Source organism: Lolium rigidum, chromosome 3 (genome assembly GCF_022539505.1).
Source record: "Lolium rigidum isolate FL_2022 chromosome 3, APGP_CSIRO_Lrig_0.1, whole genome shotgun sequence".
Lineage (NCBI taxonomy): Eukaryota > Viridiplantae > Streptophyta > Magnoliopsida > Poales > Poaceae > Lolium > Lolium rigidum.
Genome location: NC_061510.1, coordinates 125,843,297 through 125,863,832, shown reverse-complemented (window position 1 = coordinate 125,863,832; position 20,536 = coordinate 125,843,297). Strand labels below are relative to the sequence as shown.

The 20,536-nt window shown below is 48.1% G+C and overlaps 3 protein-coding genes across 4 annotated transcripts; 1 reads left to right on the top strand and 2 right to left on the bottom strand.

Annotated features, from left to right (window-relative positions):
* Positions 1-2,102: 2,102 nt before the first annotated feature.
* LOC124698185 lies at positions 2,103-4,925 on the top strand. 2 transcript variants are annotated; one of them, XM_047230701.1, is made up of 3 exons: positions 2,103-2,634; positions 3,111-3,293; positions 4,307-4,925. In XM_047230701.1, exons 1-3 carry the CDS (start codon positions 2,110-2,112, stop codon positions 4,589-4,591), a joined length of 993 nt encoding a protein of 330 aa, XP_047086657.1. In that variant the 5' UTR covers positions 2,103-2,109; the 3' UTR covers positions 4,592-4,925. The 2 variants fall into 2 exon arrangements, with proteins under 2 accessions (XP_047086657.1, XP_047086658.1); XM_047230702.1 differs by lacking the exon at positions 4,307-4,925 and adding an exon at positions 3,623-3,718.
* Positions 4,926-7,685: 2,760 nt separating this feature from the next.
* Positions 7,686-9,811, bottom strand: LOC124702286 (zealexin A1 synthase-like). Its single transcript, XM_047234409.1, has 2 exons — positions 8,892-9,811; positions 7,686-8,416 (listed from the first exon to the last, which is right to left on the bottom strand). Exons 1-2 carry the CDS (start codon positions 9,786-9,788, stop codon positions 7,799-7,801), a joined length of 1,515 nt encoding a protein of 504 aa, XP_047090365.1. The 5' UTR covers positions 9,789-9,811; the 3' UTR covers positions 7,686-7,798.
* A 3,741-nt stretch (positions 9,812-13,552) lies between these two features.
* On the bottom strand, positions 13,553-15,556 carry LOC124702287 (protein IN2-1 homolog B-like). Its single transcript, XM_047234410.1, has 10 exons — positions 15,459-15,556; positions 15,267-15,341; positions 15,087-15,147; positions 14,873-14,956; positions 14,651-14,749; positions 14,388-14,496; positions 14,213-14,289; positions 14,006-14,113; positions 13,842-13,922; positions 13,553-13,709 (listed from the first exon to the last, which is right to left on the bottom strand). Exons 1-10 carry the CDS (start codon positions 15,479-15,481, stop codon positions 13,704-13,706), a joined length of 723 nt encoding a protein of 240 aa, XP_047090366.1. The 5' UTR covers positions 15,482-15,556; the 3' UTR covers positions 13,553-13,703.
* Positions 15,557-20,536: the final 4,980 nt, after the last annotated feature.

The following is a 20,536-nucleotide window of genomic DNA, read 5'->3' as shown; positions in this document are numbered from 1 at the left end:
TTTTGACAAAAGTGCCTCATTTTGAATATATACCATCGGCTAGATAATAGCGTTTGAGTATATTGGTGGCCATTGATCTCATAGTTGCATGGTGGAGCACAACCTTCCACTAGTTTGCTGAACACCGGAGACCACTGCAACACGTTGATGTCATTGTGTGATCCCGTCATGCCAAAGAAAGAATGCCAAATCCACAGGTCATAATCTGCCACAGCTTCAAGCACCACACTGCAATATCCATGACGCCCTTTGTATATACCTTGCCAAGCAAACATGCAGTTCTTCCATGACCAGTGCATGCAATCGATGCTTTCAAGCATTCCAGGGAATTCTCTTGCAGCATTTTGTGCCATGATCCTTGCAGTCTCTTTTTCAGTTGGCCCTCTCAAGTAGTATTTGCCGAACTTTTCCACCACAGCTCGGTAAAATTTGTACATGTACTCAATGGCAGTAGACTCACTCATGCGAAGGTAGTCGTCCTGTGTATCGGTAGATGCTATGTATGCAAGCATCCTCATGGCGGCGGTGCACTTCTGAATCAACGAGAACCTGACAACGCCTACAACGTTGTGCTTCAGCTTGAAGTAGGGGTCGAACTCTCGAACGCCGTGGAGGATATTCATGAACAACCCTTGCTCATCCTATACCGGCGCCGAAAATTGTCGGCATGTGTTGCGTCATCTGCGAAGTAGTCGTTGTGCAACATGGTATGCCCCTCCATCCTCTGCCGGGGCTTCGACTTCTTTCTTCCCGCCTTGATTCTCCGCGGCGCAGCCTCTTCCGCTTCTCCGCCTCGGCGTCAAGCATATTCTGGAGGGACGCGATGATCAGTAAATGTTCCCAAATGTCGTCGTCGAAGGCTTGCTCGTCCTCCAGCAGTCGGAAAAGCATCTCGTCATCGCTATCCATGTCTGAAGCAAAATTAATTGTTAAAATTCAGCCGCGGTAGATGAGGCAACGAACAGCGACCTATCACGCCTACCCGACAAGGCGTCATACACATTATGTGCGCGGAGGTGGGGCGGATTTGACTCCGCGTTTTGGGATGCGCTGGCGAAGCGGTGGTGGCGAAAAGGCCGGCGAGAGAGCTACCCACCACGGCGGTGCCCGACTCAGAAGAGATCTGCCGTCCAAACGGCCGGAAGGCGCGAAGAGAAATAAAAGGCGCGAACCAACTGTTATGGAGGTGGTCGCCGACAGGTGGGACCCCGCCTCGCTTTTAGTTGTGTCCGGCGTGCTCGGAGCGTCCCGTGTGGACCGGGACGGACTCAGAGCACCAGACACCGTATTTAACCGCGCCGAACGAAAGGAGGCTTTGAGGCACGCGACTGAAACGAAATTTTATCCGACCCGTCCAAATACTTTTGGAGGCGGCTTTGAGGAAAGCTGTTGGAGAAGTTCATCCAATAAATGTCCATACACATCTAATAAACGGGCCAGCCCACAATCTCGGCAAACTCGCAGCTAGGCCCGCTCTGGCCAACCTTTTCCCATCCGCTCCTCAGCATCTGTGTGCGAAATCGACTACAGTACGCCGACCATTCCCAACTCGCCGGCGTGACCAAATCCATCTCCGAATCCATGGAGCACAGCGACGGGGAGATCGCCGCGCCACCCGAGGACCGCCTCAGCGCGCTTCCCGTCGACATTCTCATCGACATCCTTCTCAAGCTCCGCGACGCCGCCGCCGCCGCCCAGACCAGCGGCCTCTCCCGCCACTGGCGCCGCCTCTGGGCGCAGCTCCCGGAGCTCTTCTTCCACCCCGCCACGCGTCCCAACGGCATCCGCGCCGCCATCGAGTCCAATGAATTGCTGGCCCTCCGCCGCCTCGAAGTCAAGGTCATCCACCCCACCCGCGAGTCCCTGGCAGCCTGGCTCCACATCGCCGCGCCCCGCCTCTCCGGCGACCTACGAATCATCAAGGCGGCGGGGCATAGCGAAACGGAGGACGAGGCCGCGCAAGGAGCCCCCCTTGAGCTACCCTGCTTCGAGAACGCCACCGCGATCCGCCTCGACCTAGGGAATCTCGCCCTCGCCATGCCGCCTGCCGGCGTATTCGCCGGGCTCACCGATCTCTTCCTGTCTGGCGTCGATCTGCGTGGTCCGTGCATGCTCGGTGATGCCGTCTCCTCGCCGCGCTGCCCGGCCTTACGGAAACTCGCCGTCCATGGTGCCTCGGGTCTTGCCAACTTTGCGATCCGCTCAGATTCTCTCCTGGAAATCGAGCTAAAACATCTCAAGGGAGACGGCGCCCTTGGTCTGGGCAACATCACCATTCGCTCCGAGTCTCTCTTGCAAATTGGTCTGATAAAAGTGCATGACATGCAGCAGCTCACCGTCCTTGCGCCGGCGCTCCAAGTGTTAAATGTGACCTACTGCTTTGCTCATGGTTCGACTTACAGTGAGCCGGTTGCAAACATCTGTGCCCCTCAGCTCATGTGCCTCTATTGGACCGATGCCTATGAACCAAGCTCAACCCAGTTTGGCAACATCAGAAATCTCAAGTGGCTGGACACATACCCTTTTCTTGTATATGGACAAGATTCCCGGAGATTATCAAATGAGTGGTGTTTGGGCCTAATGCGGCGCTTTGAGAGCATCCTGTATCTCACATTCATCCTTGTCTATCCGCTGGTGAGTTAATATTTATGTGAGTTATGCCATTACTGCGTAAACTTGGAATCCAAATTAAGGAATGTGCTGTATGCATACAACGAAATTCTCACTTTGTTTTCTTAGCTCAAGTCACTGAAACATGGTTTAGCGCACCCAGTCATTTGTCCTTCATAGTACTGTAGCTTTTTAAACCTATGTTATGGGGTTACCTTTTTTTGCCTTTGAGTAGTTAGCTGACTTAAGTTGATGTGACAAACCGCTACACTCGCAGCACTAGTTTATACATTACTCAAGGGGGCACATGAGCTCTGATTTGCTAGCATAAAGGAACCATTTGTTATGTGTTATTGAATTTCTAAACAAGATCCTCGTCGCTTTCCATTTTTGATTAGTTATCCTTTTGTGACTTCCCATGGATCTAAACCATATGAAATTACGAACCATCAGAAATAAATAATAATCCATTATTGTGTCTTTGCATGACTCTACACCAGGACATTACCAACAAACAGTACTTGATGGAAGACATTACAAGGTTCCCGGACATTGAAGGCTTGGCCCTGGAGATAAAGCCAAAAGGACATTCCTTTGGAGCAAGTGTGTTTCATGTTCTCCGGATGTGTACTGGTGTAAAAAGGCTGCGATTTACACTTATGGATGTAATTAGCCACACCGAGGTAACATTATCCTTTCCCTATTTGTCCGATAGCTTCTATGCATTCATATTTCTTGGCACACCTACGCTTGACCTGCTTAGTAGCCATACACTAGGCGTTAGCTTGATACTGGATACATTGCTGCAGATTATATGCATGGAAAAAAAACAGCTTATGTATCTGGCAATGACAATGTATGTTACTCTAGGTGTTGAGAACTTGGTAAAATGTTTCATTCTTTAAATATGGTTAGTCTGCTGAAAATGCGCAAAATCATCAGGCAATGCATGTGGATTTTTTTCCGACAATGAAACGGAATACCTCCTTCATTTTGTCTTCTCTTCTTCAAGATCGTCCTCAGGTGACCTCTTTCTCGAGAGGGCGGCATGTTGCTTTGATTGTTCGGTTGTGGAACGGGGAGGCAGAGTAGGAAATGGTGGCATTGCAAGACAACTCGGCTGCCGGCAGCCATCATGGATCGGGGCAGGGGTGGTGATACAGGAATGGTGAAGAGACAGCGGCTGCCAGAGGAAGTCACGGAAGAGAAAGCGGCTGACAGTGAGTTAGAGGAGGAACCATCCCGACAGGATCCTGCTGTGTTGGCAGCTCCTATTAAAAATATATGGCAGTTAGATGAATTTGACTTGAGTCATTGAATGGCCGGCTCAATCTTCATAAAAATACTAGGATTTAGGAGATAATATTAATGTAGTACTATTATTCTTTTGGCATTTGTTTTTAAAGATTGCATAAGACAATGGCAATGGCCTAAGGATAATTTAAGATCTTGTTCACTATGCTTAATCGATTGCGCAATACTACCTGACTGTGTAAGTATTAATGTGTTTGTTGTCCGACTTCGAACAATCATATTCTCTGCAATAGGTTGGCTTCAAACTTTTTTTTCATTTATTGTTGTTTTGTAAATTTGTTAAAAACATGTTATATATCCTGCCACTAGTTCAATCGTTCTTATTTCATGGCATTAAATCTTATTGGCTGATCTTATTTATCTGATATGCACCTTGTTTCAGGCACAAAGTGCATGCCCATCAGATTGTGTCTGCGATCAGCTCCCAAATTGGAAGACCCAGGAACTCGCGCTGAATTGCCTCCAAGAAGTAACAATCCATAAACTGAATGGAACTGAACATGAAGCTGCTCTTATCAAACGGTTATTCGATTGGGCAACAGCGCTAGAAAATATGACAATAGCATTCCATGACTCAGTCCCCAAAAGAAAAGCCAAGGAGTTCTTCCAGATGCTTCAAAGTTTTTCCAGGCCAGAAATATGTATGAAGGGCCCTCGCTTCGCCTAATGTAGTCGTCTCAACATTAGCTGAGAACCAAGCGTGCCTGAAACTTAACGCATACTGCTGCTTCTCCAAGAACACTTGAGCATGTTCCAAAAGACCAACTCACCAGTTTGTTGGTCTACACTTGTGGTCGTTTTGCAGTTCTCTTATCTCATATCAATATCAGTTGCACCCTTTTGTTTACATGAGAGTCTGGTTGATCAGGCTTTATCAATCGCAGTGTTTAGCGCACTACCTTATATATATTTTGCAGGGTGTACTAGACTGTTCATACATTTGTATCATTCAGATGTTCTTTTTATTTACTGTACATTTTACATTTGGATGTCTAAGCTGAGGAGGCCGCAGTTCATCTAAGGGGCAATGCTGTTTGCATGTAGTAGTACTTTTAATTAATCAGTTGGTCTGTTTAGCTCCGACAGTTTTCTCGATGTTAAGATATTGAGACAAATCACGAGTTGCCATTGTTTTCTTATAGGGAACTAGTCGGAATTGTTAAACCAGTCCGCATGCCCGCTCGATGGAAAGAATCCTCAAATCACATTCCCGGGTCTTCATCTGTTATGCTGCAGTTGTTTCCTGGCATGTCATGACATGGTGCTTATCCTTTGTCGCATCTTCAAGCAATCAGAAAGTGGAAATTGATGTTTAAGTGTGCTTCCCAATCAATATTCCTAGCATTTCCATTCATAGTGGTAAACATGTACTGTTTTATATGGTCCTGCAACCAGACGTCCTGATTTATGTTTATTTTTTTGGGTGTGCTCCGTTTAGTTGCACTGTTTTTTCCCTAGTATTTTCATGCTAGTATTTCTATTCACAGTACAAGCAGCTTGGTTCAACAGTTTCACTCCAAACAATTTGTTGTTTATTTCGACACAAAAACTTATCACCAGCTAATCAGTGTACAAAACCGTACCACTTCCGGCACAGTTGCTTCCAAGAAAAACTTTACTACTCCGCTTGGAGGAGGCACCGAGGCAGGATGGCTGGCTGGTCATATTGATTTACTGTACATCCTTAATCCGTTATTAAGAAGGATGTTTATGACAACACAAGCGTCAGCTCTGATGATTACATCAAAGAAGAAGCGAATGGTAATCTCTGTAGCCATGTCACCCCCATGGATCGTGTCACAAGTCACGACAGCCGCAAGTATGCAAGAGACGATTGTTCAGCATCGTGTAGTTCTTGTAGAGAAACATGCCCGTGAGCCACAACGCTTGACACTGGGCTGGACACTGAGTTTGGTTGGTAGTAGTAGTTCAAACTACAGAAAAGTGCAATTGCGGATCACAAAATTTGAAAAAATAAGGTGACAAGGAAAGTTTACAGTATGGTAGTACAATTATTCTAAGGCCAATATGCATCTCTTATTCAAAATATGGCATGTAACAAACAATCATGCTCCGAGTCTTCATCTGTTATGCTGCAGTGGTTCATGTCATGGCATGGTGCGTATCATTGGTCACATCTTCAAGCAATCTGAGATCGAAATTTGGTGTGTAAGTGTGGTTGGGAACATTCAAAAAGAAATTGTGGTTGAGGTTGTGGGATTTTGGAAGATAACGTGAACAAAGGCTAAAAGTAAGAAAGTATCATGCGCCAAACTTCTCCTTGATTTGATCAAGCACGAGCTGTGCGTCCTGTTTGGTTTCTGTATATGCATTGACCTTGTTAACTTCCTGTAACATACCGACTTGGAGTTGAACTTTCTACTCAAATAAGAATTTCCATGAAATTGAGTTCCATTACAGATTTACAGTGCATTACGGGTGTTGACCAACAATTTTTTTTATATAAAACTAGACAAACGGGAGGTCATGTGTGACGTTATGATGATAAGCTAATTGGTGCTCCTACCTGCCGACATTTAAAGTACCCATTGATGAACACCCCTAGACAATTCAACCTTGGCAGAACAAGCCCTCCAGACATGTGAACATATACTATTATCTCATCTACTAGCTGTCATCCTGAATTATCTCAATGAATACGGAAGGATATTTTTTTTAAGGAGAAGGTTCAAAGAGCCTGACTTTGAATTAACAAAGACATCAACCGGCCAAAATTACAATGGCAGCAACAACATAAAAAAAAAAACTTGGAATACCAGCTAGAAATACAAACACATGTGGTGAATAGCTAAAGCCTAAGAAAAGAAACAAGCAGCGCAATGATGTCTTTATATTTCTAGCCGGATCTCGGCGTTTGAAGGTTCAGGTCGAGCCATCGGTGTTTAGCTGAATCCTCGGGCTTCCTTGTAGAACTTGTAGTTCAAAAACCCCACAAGGCAATGGTGGCCAGCCATCCTAAGAGAGAGCGAGATCGAAATGCACCACCCCAACGCTTGTTAGATCTGGTTGAAGGGGGGGGGGGTACCCATACTTTCCCCGCCAGATCCCAAGCATGCCTCAGACTGGCTCCCTCGCGAGAGGAAGTCGAGAGGAGAGGGAGGGGGCGTCGCTGGCAGCCACCATGAGATCTCGCGCCATGGTCGACACCAACCCCAAGCTAGATCCAAACTTTGACACCACCCCATGCTCCCCCGTGCACAACATGCCGACAATAAGGGGCAAGGTGGACCAGTGATACCATAAAAAACCAATGCCAACCAAAATGAAATGCGGGACGCCGGGGGGAGCAGTATGAGGAGCCCCACCGCCGCCGTCGGCCGCATCGCGGCTTCGCCCGGCAGCGTCCTCCGGCGACAGCGCGAAGGGAAGAGGAAGAAAGGAGGGGTGTCAGAGGCTAGGGCTTGGGTCTCCCCTAGGGCCGCCCTCGCAAGGGCGACGTGGACTGCGGGAGAGACTTGAAGGTCTGCTCTTCCCTTGGTGATATCGTAGTTCTTCATACCAGACAAGGCTATTTGAAGCTTTTCGATGAATGACACATGCAATGTCAACCTAGAAACAAAATCATCAGAATAGAACCACATGATAATTGTTCGTCAAATCTGGGGATGGCCAAGGGAAATCTCCCAGTTGACCTAGTAGTGCAAGGGGTTAAGCGCCCATGGATGATACCCTTCCTCTAGTGGTAGCACCTGAACGGTAACACACATAACTCGATACTTACCTGGTGTTGGTATTTCTAATGATATAATAAGTATGTCTTTATTGTGATCGCATTCAAGAAATGCACATGAAGAGCAATTAATGGTACATGAAAATTCATGATCACATATGAATAAACACGTACAAGTGCAAATCAAACCAAGGGCACACAAACCCTAGCATGTAGGTATAGGTCGTTCTTCCGCCGGACGGTGAGGCCCATCTTTTCTGACATGTCGAGCTCATCCGGCGTTTGCCCCCCTGGAAGCTCCCAGTCGAAGTGGTAGAGAAGTGATGCAAGCACGATCTCCATGCTGGCTTCTGCAAATGCCATTCCAGGGCATATCCTCCGCCCTGACCCGAACGGTATGTACTCAAAGTTTGTTCCTTTGAAGTCCACCATGCCAGACTCAAACCTCTCTGGCTTAAACTCTTCGGGGTCTTTCCAGTGTTTAGGGTCTCTGCAGATCGCCCATGCATTAACCAACACCGTGGTCCCCTTGGGTACATCGTACCCAAGGATTTTGCAAGTCTCCATGGCCTCCCTTGGGAGAAGCAATGGGCCGGCCGGATGCAGCCTCATTGTCTCCTTGATGACGAGTTTAAGGTACTTAAAATTGGCCAAGTCATCCTCGGTTACCTTAGGCTTTCCTTGGAGATTGGTGCGTACTTCGGCTTGCGCTTTCTTCATCACACTTGGGTACCTCATGAGCTCCGACATAGCCCATTGGAGCGTGGTCGCTGATGTCTCACTCCCGGCGTTAAATAGATCCTGCAATATGCCGTTTTACACTCAGGAACTGGTGCTTGCTCTTTACACTAAAGGAATTGTCACCCTTAGTGGTCAATCCTAGAATAATAGGGAACACACCATATAGCTGTTCATGGGTTCAAAGTGAACAGAAGTAAAGAACAAGCAAAATAAAAGACAGTTCATCGCAAAAAAAAAAAAAAAAAACAGTTGTGTCCTGCTAACTAGAGTACTGCATATTGTTTCAAGATACTTGTCCTTCTTGGATCTATGTTTGCCAAACTTTTTTGTTTGTTTGACGACATATATTTAGAAGAAATTCAAGATTGACAACAACAAATTGGTAATACTACTAATCTATCATGAAACATATATACTCCCATGGTACATCCAAAATTCGCATCGCGGAGGAGAAGTATATTCTTTTTTGAGATGAGAGAAGTATATTCTGAAACAGAGAAGAAAAGTAGAAGAAAAACAAAGCTAACGTACTTACAAGTATAACAGCTTTGATAACTCCCATGGTAAGAGGCACCTCGAGGCCACCCTCCTTCTGTATCCTTAGGAGCACGTCCACGAGGTCCTCTCCTTGGACCGCGGCGCCGTCCCTCCTCTCCTCGTGCTGCTTGATGGCGTAGTCCATGAGTTCGAAGCTTTTGCGATGGTTCTGCTCGGCCAACCTCGCCGTGCCGCTGATGAAGCTCGCGAGCCGCGACGACGGGAACAGATCACCGACGTTGAACCCGGAGACGAGCTTGACCGACACCTCGAGCGTCTGCATGAACTCCTCCGTTCTCTTGAACCTGTCCCCGATCATGGCCCGCATGGTCGAGTCGGTGATGAGCACGGAGATGCGCTCGCTGATGTTCACGGTCTCGCCGGACGACGACGAAGCCGCGACGGCGGCCACGAGGCGGCCCACCTCCTCCTCCCTGATGTGGCGGAAAGACTGCACGCGGCGCGCGCTGAGTAGCTCCAGGATGCAGATCTTGCGGAGCTGACGCCAGAGCGGGCCGTAGCGGCCGAAGATGAGGCCCTGCCCCTCGGCGGCCATGATCTTGACGGTGGCGCTCCAGGGCCGAGTGGCAAAGACGGTGTCGTGCGTCCGCATGATCTCGCGGGCGGCCTCCGGGGACGTGGCCACCACCACGGGGATCTCGCCGAGCTGGAGGTACATGAGCGGCGCGTCCAGCCGGCGCGCGAGGTCGGCCATGACGCGGTGCACGAGCGGGCTGCTGGCCAGGTGGTGCAGGCTGCCGATGACCGGAAGCCGCCATGGCCCGGGCGGCAGACGCAGGCCATCGCTGCCGCCGCGCTTCCTGAACAGCTTCAGGAGCAGGAGAGGGAGGATGAGAGCCGATAAGAGGCAGAGGTAGTACGCAGGTTGCTCCATGGCGGCGTAGTGGACGTGATGATCAGTGCATCGTGACTGTAATGCCATGCCATATTGCCATGTCTTGTGCGGAGTATATATAAAGATCGAAGTTAGTATAGTTGCATCGTGACTGTAATGCCATGCCATGCCTCACTGAACCTCGTTCGCGGAAACATCTCCTACGGTCCTACATGATGACATTAGGGTGGTTGCCGATTAAATATGGATCTTCTTCGTTAGATCCTAGTGACTGATTTGTTGTCATCATACATTTGGTGCTCTAATGAAAAAAATGGTGTCGTCGTCGGTTAGAAAACATATACTCTAGTGTAAAAATATCATAGGAAAAATGCATTAGGTTAGACCTTATAAAAAAAATCACCACAATAAGAAAAATCCTCTTCCCGAAGGATTCAACTAGACATAGCAACTCAGTCCTATACGTTTACTATTTTTAACTTTTTCATATCTTATAATTGAAAAAAAATGTCCTCATTTTACTGTTTGGCTGTTTCTTTTCTGCAACCCAGGTGCAGAGGTCTGCGCTTCCTTTTCTCAGTGTGTATGACAGAGTCTAGTCGTACGTGGAACCATCTCTTTCCTATCGTCTTCCATGTAAACGACAGAGTGCTGATGTAGATATATATTTTTTATAAGGAGTATATATTAATATCATTACAGATGCACACAGCTAAAAAAATAAAGAAAACCGCATGTACATTAAGACTAGGACTAGGATAATTCAGCAGCCGGCTAGATCGTGTTTTAGATTGCGACCTACTTCCGTGTGATGCACGCCATGAGGCTATATCCTCCAGCCAAAAAGTCAATGACCGTCATCTTCACTGAATTATCCAACTCCCAATATCCCTCGATTAATCCTTTTATGAACTAATTAGTCCCAGTCGAGGCTTACATTCACTGAATTGGAGCATATCTCCGATATCACCAGGGGCCAATGGACAGGTTGCGCAGGCATTCACAAACATTCACAATTCATAACATAAGCACCAGCACAACAGTGAACTATATATGTGTAGGCAGATTTGGACACTGGATTTTTCTACCTATTCTGAATTGCTATCCCGTGATCCACATAAAAATAAAACACTCGACTTAGCTGGGGAAGTAGTACCTTTAGCTCAGCAATACCCATCGCTTTATAATGTTGTGCGTCGAAAAAACATTTTGGTCCTAGACGCGCATGCTGTCCGAAACTCCTTTGAATATTAAATTTTGAAGGAGCTTATCAGGGAATAAATGGGAAGCTTTGATTACATTTAGTACAGTGCCTCATGTTCATACATTTATCTGATGAAGAAGACATTTGTATGGAAATTGACTACATCTAGCATGTTCAGGATAAAATGTTTATAGCAGATTTCTTGAAATGATCATGTATTTTTTTACGAAAGTATATTTGAAAGCTGAAGGTACCGGTTATGTGGTTCTTACATAGACAAATAATCCTAACAAAAGATAATCTTGCAAAACACAGTTGAAATGGGTGTTAAAAATGTGCTCTTTTTGACTTTGAGGTGTCTATTAATCGCTTATATTTTAGTTTCCCTTTTGCCGCCCGATTTGGACACTGGTGCATTTCACCTTTAGCATCTCCCCACCAACCAATGTCACAAATATGTTCAAAAATTGGCTAAATGGAGTAGAAAAAAATGAAGGCACAAATTCGGGACATGACGTGTGCTTTAATTTGGTCTTTGCAGAACTATTATCTTTAGCAAAGGTGGAACTCCTAAGTTTTTATATGGTTACCTGCATGATCTACAAATGGGTTATCATTATTCCAAAGACACAATAAATGCATACGGTTTCTGGGTGCACCCACCTGTAGACGGTTGCGGCTATTTATAACCAGGTGGCTGGCGGCATGCAAGAAGATTACAAGATGCATAGTTTACTTGTGCTTTTATTATTTTGATGGTTGATTTTCATGTAACCCTGTGTGGCCCATGAACTGTCCTCTTTAAATCTCCTGAACATCTGAAACTATACAATAAAAGGTTATGTGGATCGATTGATGCAGAGACCAGGCTATGTTCTCCTTTTAGAAAAAAAACATGAAGTTAGTAAAAGGTCACGTCTAGCTAGCAATGCGCATGCCAAATAGGTCAAGTGGACCCTCGGGCACTGGTATCGGTGGGTGCCTCTGAATGCCGTCATCGGTGTATGTTACCGTTGGCTGGTCCCGGTCTGTTAGTGATTGCACAAGACCCTGGTGTACTCCCTTCTTTTTTATTTACTTTGTGTTACAGGTTAAATCAAAGTAAAAGTTTGTAAAGTTTGATCATGAATATAGAAAAAATATCAACATCCATAATACCAAATTGTATAATATAAAAATATACTTTATGATGATTTTAATACCATAGATCTGATATTGTAGTTGTTGATATTTTTTTTAAAATATTTGTTGTTTAAAGTTTGATATTAACTAAACTCAAAACGTGAAGTAACTAAAAGAGTGAATTCCTATTTTTACCTCTACTATGACAATTCTTACAATAACTACCCCCATTTAACATTTTTCATCCATATTACCAATTTAGTATCAAAATTATCAGTTTTTACCCTCCCTAAATTTTTACATGTGATCTGTAGTGATATTTAGTCTGCCATCGCAACACACAGAGGCAGCTCTTCTTTGGAAATCTGCAAAGCCCTAAGCATGTGCATTGACTCGGTCATATGAAGTTAGACTCTCTTTCAAATTTGAGTCCCGCGTACTTTAGGAGATCTCAACGCAGATGGTGTCGTCCGATTAGGCCCTTAGCCCCAGCGGGCCACTTGATCCGGACTGATTCGCTCGCCCCCTGCGAGCGACGGGTGAAACCCTAGTGACCCTCCCTCCAGCTCTCGCCAGCCGCCACCGTCGGTGTGAGACACCGGGCATTGTGCGTGCGGTGCCTTTCCCCATCGCGCGGAGGGGGGGGGGGAGTGGCTTTTCGATGGCGGCGATTCAACCTGGTGGCGTGGAAACCACAGGTAAGATGGTAGGTGGTGCGGCTGGCGGCGCCAGCTCGGCCCAGATATGGGCGCCAGCTCGGCGTGATAGGAAAAGTGGTAGAGAGAGCACACCAAGCCCTCCACAGCTGCTGGAGTGGAGCCAGCAATGACTATGTCGTCAACATAAACTAATATGAAAACTTGTATACCATCGTGATAAAAAATGAAGAGGGATGTGTCAGTTTTAGAGGAAATGAAACCGAGCTAAAGGAGACGAGCACTCAAATGAGCATAAGCTCTAGGAGACTGCTTCAATCCATATAGGGGACGCTGGAGCTTACAGATGTGAGAAGGATTACAGGGATGGTACCGTGCGATACAACCCGTACCGCCGGTAGTGTCCACTCCAAAACAAAGTGAGCTTATTTCCCAAGCACGCTTTGTTGTTTATTTCGACAGCTTGGGTCCAAGCAACTATTGGTTGCTTATGGACACAAATACACTTCGTTACAAACTAACCAGTGTACAAAACAGTAGTACTAGCACTACTACTTTTTACATGGTGGCTTAAGAAACCTATTACTGTTTTTATTTTGTTGAGATCGAGAAATCTATTACTCCCTCCGTCCTAAAATGTAATGCGTCTAAGGAGTAGTCAAAAGTTAACATTTTTATTAAATTTGACCAAGTTTATACACAAAAATATAAACATTTACAGTACTGAATCAACATAAATAGATTCACCATAAAATATATTTTCTCAATATGTCCATTTGATATTGTAGATGTATATATATTTTTCTAAATATTTGGTCAAAGTTAGTAAAGTTTGATTTTTGACCAGTCCTTAGACGCCTTACATTTTGGAACGGAGGGAGTATTAATTATTGCGCTCGGAGCGGTGATGCTGGTTGTAGTATTTTACATCCTTCATCAGCCATCAGTCTGTCCAGATCCAAGTGGAAATCCTTATATCTGCAGGTAAAAAAGCATGACAACTCCATCTCAGTGAGTACACAAGTTGAGTTTACAAATTGTAACTGCAAGTGCACTGTCGATGTCACTGCTGCTTGGTTAGTCCAGCGAATCACGGCTAGAATGCCTTACCCCGAGCTTGTTCCTTGTGAGAGCAAGCAGTTCTTGAGGGTCCTGCTTGGTCTTCGAATAGGCGGCAATGCTGTCCATTTCCTGTCACATGTTTTCCCTGTGTCAGTAGTAAATCACTAGAAATATGTACCGGAAGGGAGGAAGATGTTCGGTTTATTTGCTACCTCGATGAATCTCTGTATGTTAGGCCTTCCTGCAGTGGTATCGTAGTTCTGTATGCCGGCGAAGAACACCTGGAATCCATCTACAAATGGTGCATATGCGATGTCCACCTAGTCCATGCAATTCCAATATCAAACGTCAAAAATTATTTGAATGGCTGAAAATTAACAGTTTACATTAGGGAACTGAATGATCTCGGCGAGGTTTACAAGACTGAACTGGCCAAGGAAGAAGGGCCCATCATCAAATTTTGAAAGGAAATCCTCTATCTTGTCCACAGCAGCAACTGTTGACCAGGGAAAAACATATGCTTCACAAGTGAGTGGTCAGCATACACATACATTGAATTTACAACTGAATTTAGTGAACGTTATTAGTTCTTGCCAGCTTCATCCGTCACACCGCCTTTGGAGGTCAGCGAGGCAAGCATCGCCTGATTGAAGGTGTCTGAATAAGCCAGTAGTTCCTCCGCAAGCCTTTGCTTCTCGGAATCCTAATTAAGGTCATCCATCTTTTTCAGAAAAGAAAAGAAAAGAAAAGAAAAGAAAAGAAAAGAAAAGAAAAGAAAAGAAAAGAAAAGAAAAGAAAAGAAGGTGCATGCCAACTTCAGCCTTTGAGGAAAAAATTGTTATAATTAATAAACTCACATCAGGAAACAATTTGGGGCCTTCGAAGTTGCTGTCCATGTACTTGATCAAATCCAAACTCTCTCCTATCACTTTGTTGTTGTGTTCTAGGCAGGGTACCTTGACAGGAAAAAAATCTTACTATCACTCAATAAGGATACAAATATTATGGTAATTTGCCCACATAGTTTAACATTAACAATTTAAATAGGGAACCATATACGTATTTTTGTGTATCCGCACCTGATTCTTTGGGTTAACAGTCTTGTACCACTCAGGCCTATCCGCCATATCAATCGGCACTAACACGATCTTCCCCTGTAAACCCTGATGCCACAAACAAATCGAGACAGAAACGCACAACATAAGCGAGCATAACCAACGAAGAACAGCTCACCATGTGTTGCAGTGTTGGTGAAAAGAGTATGATCAGAAGATCAGCTCCGTACGTAGGTACCTTGCAGTTCCTGGCGATCCACGCTCGTTGCGCATACGGGCAAGTATACGACATGTAGAGTCTGCAATTCTAGCCGCACGCATGTGAGCAAAGTAATTCTAGCCGCACGCATGCAGCAAAAGAAACAAACATGAAGATGGACATGTATCACAGAGCAAATCAAGTAGTAGTAAGTAACACCTGGTTGTGCCATCGTGGAGAGGTGGCTGCTCTGAGGCGGGTGTCAAGGTGGGCGGGAGAGCTTCCTCCGCGAAGCTACATTTAATTGTAGAGAGCAATTTCGTGAGCGAGCGATCACAGAGGAGAAAAGATCCAATATCTCAGATTTACTACAGGCAGCCATATCATATGATCTGAGATCACGGACAGTACCTGATTGGAAATGAGGCTGCCATTGCGATCGACCAGCAGTGATCAGGAGTTCAGAAGGTGCGAAATATTCATTTTGTAAGCCTGAAGCACTACTGTCCTCGTGCAGACTGGTAAACGGGAGTGCAGTAGTACGTGGGGCCTGATAGGGAAGACACAAAGAAAACTTTAGCTCAAGCGTCAGCTCTGACGAGCACAACGAAGAAGTGAGTGGTAATGGTTGAAGCCGCGTCACCATGTAGGTCGTGTCACACTATAAGCTGCACATATGACAGACGATTAGTCACTCACTTAGACTGGTTGGTGCGAGAAGATTGACCACCCCTGGAACTTTTCTATTGCATCTATATATAGACAAATATTACAATCCTAAGCATAAATAGGAGATCGTCATCTAACCTATAATAGATGCCTCCAACGGTCGATCTCTGGCATCCCTCGTGCCAGCTGCTTCGTCGACATGGTGCGCAGCGCACGAAAGTGCAGATGCCCCATGCGAGCGTGCCAGCGCCATGATAGGTCGTCGCCCTTGGCCAGCAGGCACGTCGGCGCGTCGATGGTGAGGATGTCGGTGTACAGGTGGCTCCCTGTGCGTTTGACACGGGCGAGCAGGCGCTCTGTAGGGTCGTGGATGATCATGACGCCGTCCTTTATGCCGATTGCGCAGCCACCCTCGTCCAATTGCCCGACGGAGATGATGTTGCTCCTCAGGCTCGGGATATAGAAGACGTTGGAGAGCGCCCGGTGCTCTCCGCTTGGCTGCGTAAGACGACGGTGCCACGGCCGCGGATTGCGACGAGTGACCCATCTCCGAACTTTACTGTGCCTTGCACAGCGACGTCCATCGTGGCAAACATATGCCGCTCGCCGGTCATGTGGCTGCTTGCACCGGTGTCAAAGAACCACACACCGTCAGGAGAGGGAACTGGAATTACCTTCTCCTCGTTCAGGAACACGACTTGTGTTGCCACGATCTCGTTGACCTCCGCCATGAGGAGGCCACCGGCGTGATCATCTCCGGGCTGCACCAGGTTTGCCGTCTCCTGCTTCTTCTTCTGCTCGCGGTCGCGTTGCGCTCTACGGCATTCCTTGGCCCAGGGCCGGGTTTCCCGCAGTACCGGCAGCTGCCTTTACGGCGTTCGCCGGAGCCACCGCTGCTACCTCCGCCGTCTGGCGCAGACTTGGTGCCATCCCCGCCCGGCGATTTGGGTTTGCCCTGAGGTTTCCCCTTTCTCTCGCCACCGGACGAACACCCTGTGCGCACGTTCTGGCACGCGGCCCACTCCTCTTCCGTGAGCAGGAGTTTGCCCGCGCCATCGGTGACCTCGTCGTCGAGCCTGTACCCCTCCTCGGTAGTTGTGAACCGGCCGGTGAGGTCCTCGATGGTGAGCGTGCGCAGATCGACCGTCTGCTCGATCGCCATCGCCATCATCCCGTACCTGCGCGGCGTGACGCGGAGGTACTTTAGGATCGCCTTGTACTCGTCGACCGGGTCGCCGAGCAGCTCGAGGTCGTTGATGACCGCCGTCAGGCGCAGCGCGAAGTCCTCAGCGCTCTCCCCGGATTTTAACCGGAGCTCCTCGTATTCGCGTCGTCGCGTTTGGGCCTTTGCCTCCCGGATTCTCTCCGAGCCAAGACGCATCGTTTTGATGGTCTCCCAGGCCGTCTTGGCGCAGTCCTTGACCGCCAGCGTCCAGACCAGCTTCGGCGGGACGGCGCGGAGGAGGGCCGCGAGCGCCGCACGATCATCCCCTTCCTCTTCTCGCGCCAAACTCAATCACGTCCCATAGGTGGGCCGCTTGCAGCTTGCACCCGCATCACCATTGCCCACTCGGCGTAGTTGGTGCGCGTGAGGGTTGGGTACTGCGGGTTGCCGCCGGATTCGCGCACCACCCGTTCCCTGACGACGATCTCGTTGCCGCCGCCACGGAACAGGCTTCGCCCTCGCCGCGGAGTCGGGGACACGGAGGTGCGGCGCGGCTCCGGCGGCGGCTTGGACCCGCCCGCGGTAGCGCTCGGCACCTGCGCCCCCTTGGCTTTCTCCGCTGCGGCCGCTCGATCGGCGGACGTCGACATCCCTAGATCCGACGGGGCTCGATACCAAATGTAGTTGTAAAACCTGAAACACTTGACAGTTTCGTCGGTTAACAGGGAGACAACGAAGTGGTTTTGTGCTGCTAATGCGTGCAGCTTTTCCGTGCTTCTCTATTCTCTTATTAGAACGATTACGGAGCTCTAACTACCTCCCGATAGCAGTGCAAGTGATCCGCTATAGTCGCGCCATCCCACGACGTGAATCAGAGCAGCTCACGATCGGGAGCAAAACAAGGAGAAAGACTAGGACGTGCGTCGAAGCAGTCCAGCCACTACTAGCACGAGCGGGAACCTAGACGTTGCCACACACTTCTTATTAACAGGAAAAACAAGTAAACTAAAGTAACGTGACATGAGCTTAGATTAGGCTAACATTTCTCCCCCTAAGCTCAATGTTCCTTGCTGAATTCTGAGACTCCAAGTTTCTGGCGCATCTCAATGAAACGAACACGCCCCAGAGCCTTGGTTAGAATGTCAGCTAGCTGATCGTGAGTCCTCACATATGCAACCTCCACCCTTCCTTTCTCAATGTGCTCGCGGATCGAGTGGTACTTGACATCGATGTGCTTACTCCGATCATGATGAACAGGGTTCTTGGCCAAGGCAATTGCTGACTTGTTGTCAATCAGGAGCTTGAACATGGAAGGTTCTGTTCCCTCCATCTCTGCCAGCAATCTGCTTAGCCAAATCCCTTGGCATGTTGCATTTGAAGCTGCAATGTACTCTGCCTCACAGGAGCTAGTTGCCACACTCTTTTGCTTCTGTGAGCTCCATGTCACCAGGTTGTTGCCAAGAAAGTATACTTGACCTGAGGTGCTTTTTCTATCTCCAAAATCCCCTGCGTGATCACTGTCGCTATACCCAAGCAGGACTGGAGAGGCATGCCCTGCTCTGTATCTGCACCCATAGTTCTTGGTGCCCTGAATGTATCGGAGAATCTGTTTGACAGCTGCCCAATGATTTGTGCTTGGCTTCTCCATAAATCGACTCACCATTCCCACAGCATGAGCAATGTCAGGTCTAGTATTCACCAGGTATCTCAGGCTTCCAATGACACTACGGTACAGTGTGGCATCAAATGCCTTGCTGCCATCCTCCTTAACCAGCTTCAGTCTGCATTCCATTGGTGTACTGCAGCTGTTGCAACTGGTCATCCCTGCTGCTTCTAGGATCTTGGCTGCATAGCTTCTCTGACAGAGTGTAATTTCGCCACCAGCTTGACTCACTTCGATCCCCAGGTAATAACTCAACAGACCAAGATCACTCATTTTAAAGAGCTCTTGCATCTGTGACTTGAATTCCTGAATTGCAGCAGCCTCTGTCCCTGTGATGATAAGATCATCTACATAGACTCCCACCAGCAGAAATGAGGTGGAGCTGCCACGCCGGTATACTTCATGTTCCAGTGGGCTACGGGTGAATCCGAGCTTGTCAAGAGTGTCATGTAGTTTGGCATACCAAGCTCTTGGGGCCTGCCGTAGGCCATACAGAGCTTTGCTCAACTTCAGCACTTGTTGTTCTTTGCCAATGGCAGTATACCCTGGTGGCTGCGAGACATAGACTTCCTCTGCCAAATCACCATTGAGAAATGCAGATTTCACGTCCATGTGATGAACTTCCCATCCACAGTGAGCTGCCATTGCAAGGAGAAGCCTCACTGTCTCCATTCTTGCAACTGGCGCGAAAACTTCTTCAAAGTCCACACCCTGACGCTGTGAATAGCCCTTGGCCACCAGCCTTTCTTTGTGCTTGACAATCTTTCCTTCAGGAGCTCTCTTAACCTTGTACACCCATTTTAATCCAATGGCCTTTTGACCTGCAGGCAGTGAGGTATACTCCCAGGTTTTGTTCTCATCAATGGAATTCAGTTCATCATCCATGGCTGCCTTCCAGGCTGTGTCACTGAGAGCCTCATCAATGTTGTTCGGCTCCTCAGCACTCAGCAATAGGTGTTCTGACGACTCATGCTCTGTCTCCCCCTCAATCTCATCAAGGATGCAGGAGAGACGTCGATAGCGCAGAGGTGCGCCACTGTCGGCATGACAGGCATCGTCGTGTGTGGGAGGTGTTGCCCACCTGATCCCACCCTCTGCTGCTGGAGTGCATGGCTCGGATGACGGGGACGGTGTCGAGGTCAGGCTGGTGGGTGTCCCATGAGCTGGAGAAGGGGACAACACCACCGTGCCTGCACCGGTATCCATCTCCTCTTGGCCTTCCTCTGTGGTGTACACCACAGTGAAGGTGTCGTGCACCATGTCTGTACTGGGCACTCTTTGCACCTCCTCGCCCTGCGTCGTGCGCGTCGAGGTCGCGCCCGGTGAGTTCCAGTCCCAAGGACGGTTTGAAGGATAACGTTGCATAGAAAACAAAAATTTTCCTACCGCGAACACGCAATCCAAGCCAAGATGCAATCTAGAAGACGGTAGCAACGAGGGGGTATCGAGTCTCACCCTTGAAGAGATTCCAAAGCCTACAAGATGAGGCTCTTGTTGCTGCGGTAGACGTTCACTTGCCGCTTGCAAAAGCGCGTAGAAGATCTTGATCACGATCGGTTCCGGCGCCACGAACGGGCAGCACCTCCGTACTCGGTCACACGTTCGGTTGTTGATGAAGACGACGTCCACCTCCCCGTTCCAGCGGGCAGCGGAAGTAGTAGCTCCTCTTGAATCCGACGAGACGACGGCGTGGTGTCGGTGGTGGTGGAGAAGTCCGGGCGGAGCTTCGCTAAGCGTGCGGGAAGTGGGAGGAGCGGGGCGGCTAGGGTTTGGAGAGGGGGGCGCCGGCCACTATAGGGGTGCGGCCACCTTGGTGGTGTTTGAGGTGGCCGGCCCCCTCCCCTTTGGCCCTCATTATATAGGTGGAACCCCAAGAGGTGGTGTCCAAGTCTTCGAATAAGACCCGAACCAAAAACCTTCCATAGGAGGGGAAACCTAGCCAAGCTAGGACTCCCACCAAGGCGGGAGTTCCACCTCCCATGGGGTGGCCGG

Coding starts and splice junctions, on each gene's coding strand:
- LOC124702286 (XM_047234409.1), bottom strand. CDS start 9,788: ATGGAGCAACCTGCGTACTACCTCTGCCTCTTATCGGCTCTCATCCTC. Junction 8,417..8,891: donor TTATCAAAGCTGTTATACTT/GTAAGTACGTTA, acceptor GGCATATTGCAG/GATCTATTTAACGCCGGGAG.
- LOC124702287 (XM_047234410.1), bottom strand. CDS start 15,481: ATGGCAGCCTCATTTCCAATCAG. Junction 14,750..14,872: donor CTGTTAACCCAAAGAATCAG/GTGCGGATACAC, acceptor TTTCCTGTCAAG/GTACCCTGCCTAGAACACAA. Junction 13,923..14,005: donor ACATACAGAGATTCATCGAG/GTAGCAAATAAA, acceptor AACATGTGACAG/GAAATGGACAGCATTGCCGC.
- LOC124698185 (XM_047230701.1), top strand. CDS start 2,110: ATGCTCGGTGATGCCGTCTCCTCGCCGCGCTGCCCGGCCTTACGGAAA. Junction 2,635..3,110: donor TCATCCTTGTCTATCCGCTG/GTGAGTTAATAT, acceptor ACTCTACACCAG/GACATTACCAACAAACAGTA. Junction 3,294..4,306: donor ATGTAATTAGCCACACCGAG/GTAACATTATCC, acceptor ACCTTGTTTCAG/GCACAAAGTGCATGCCCATC.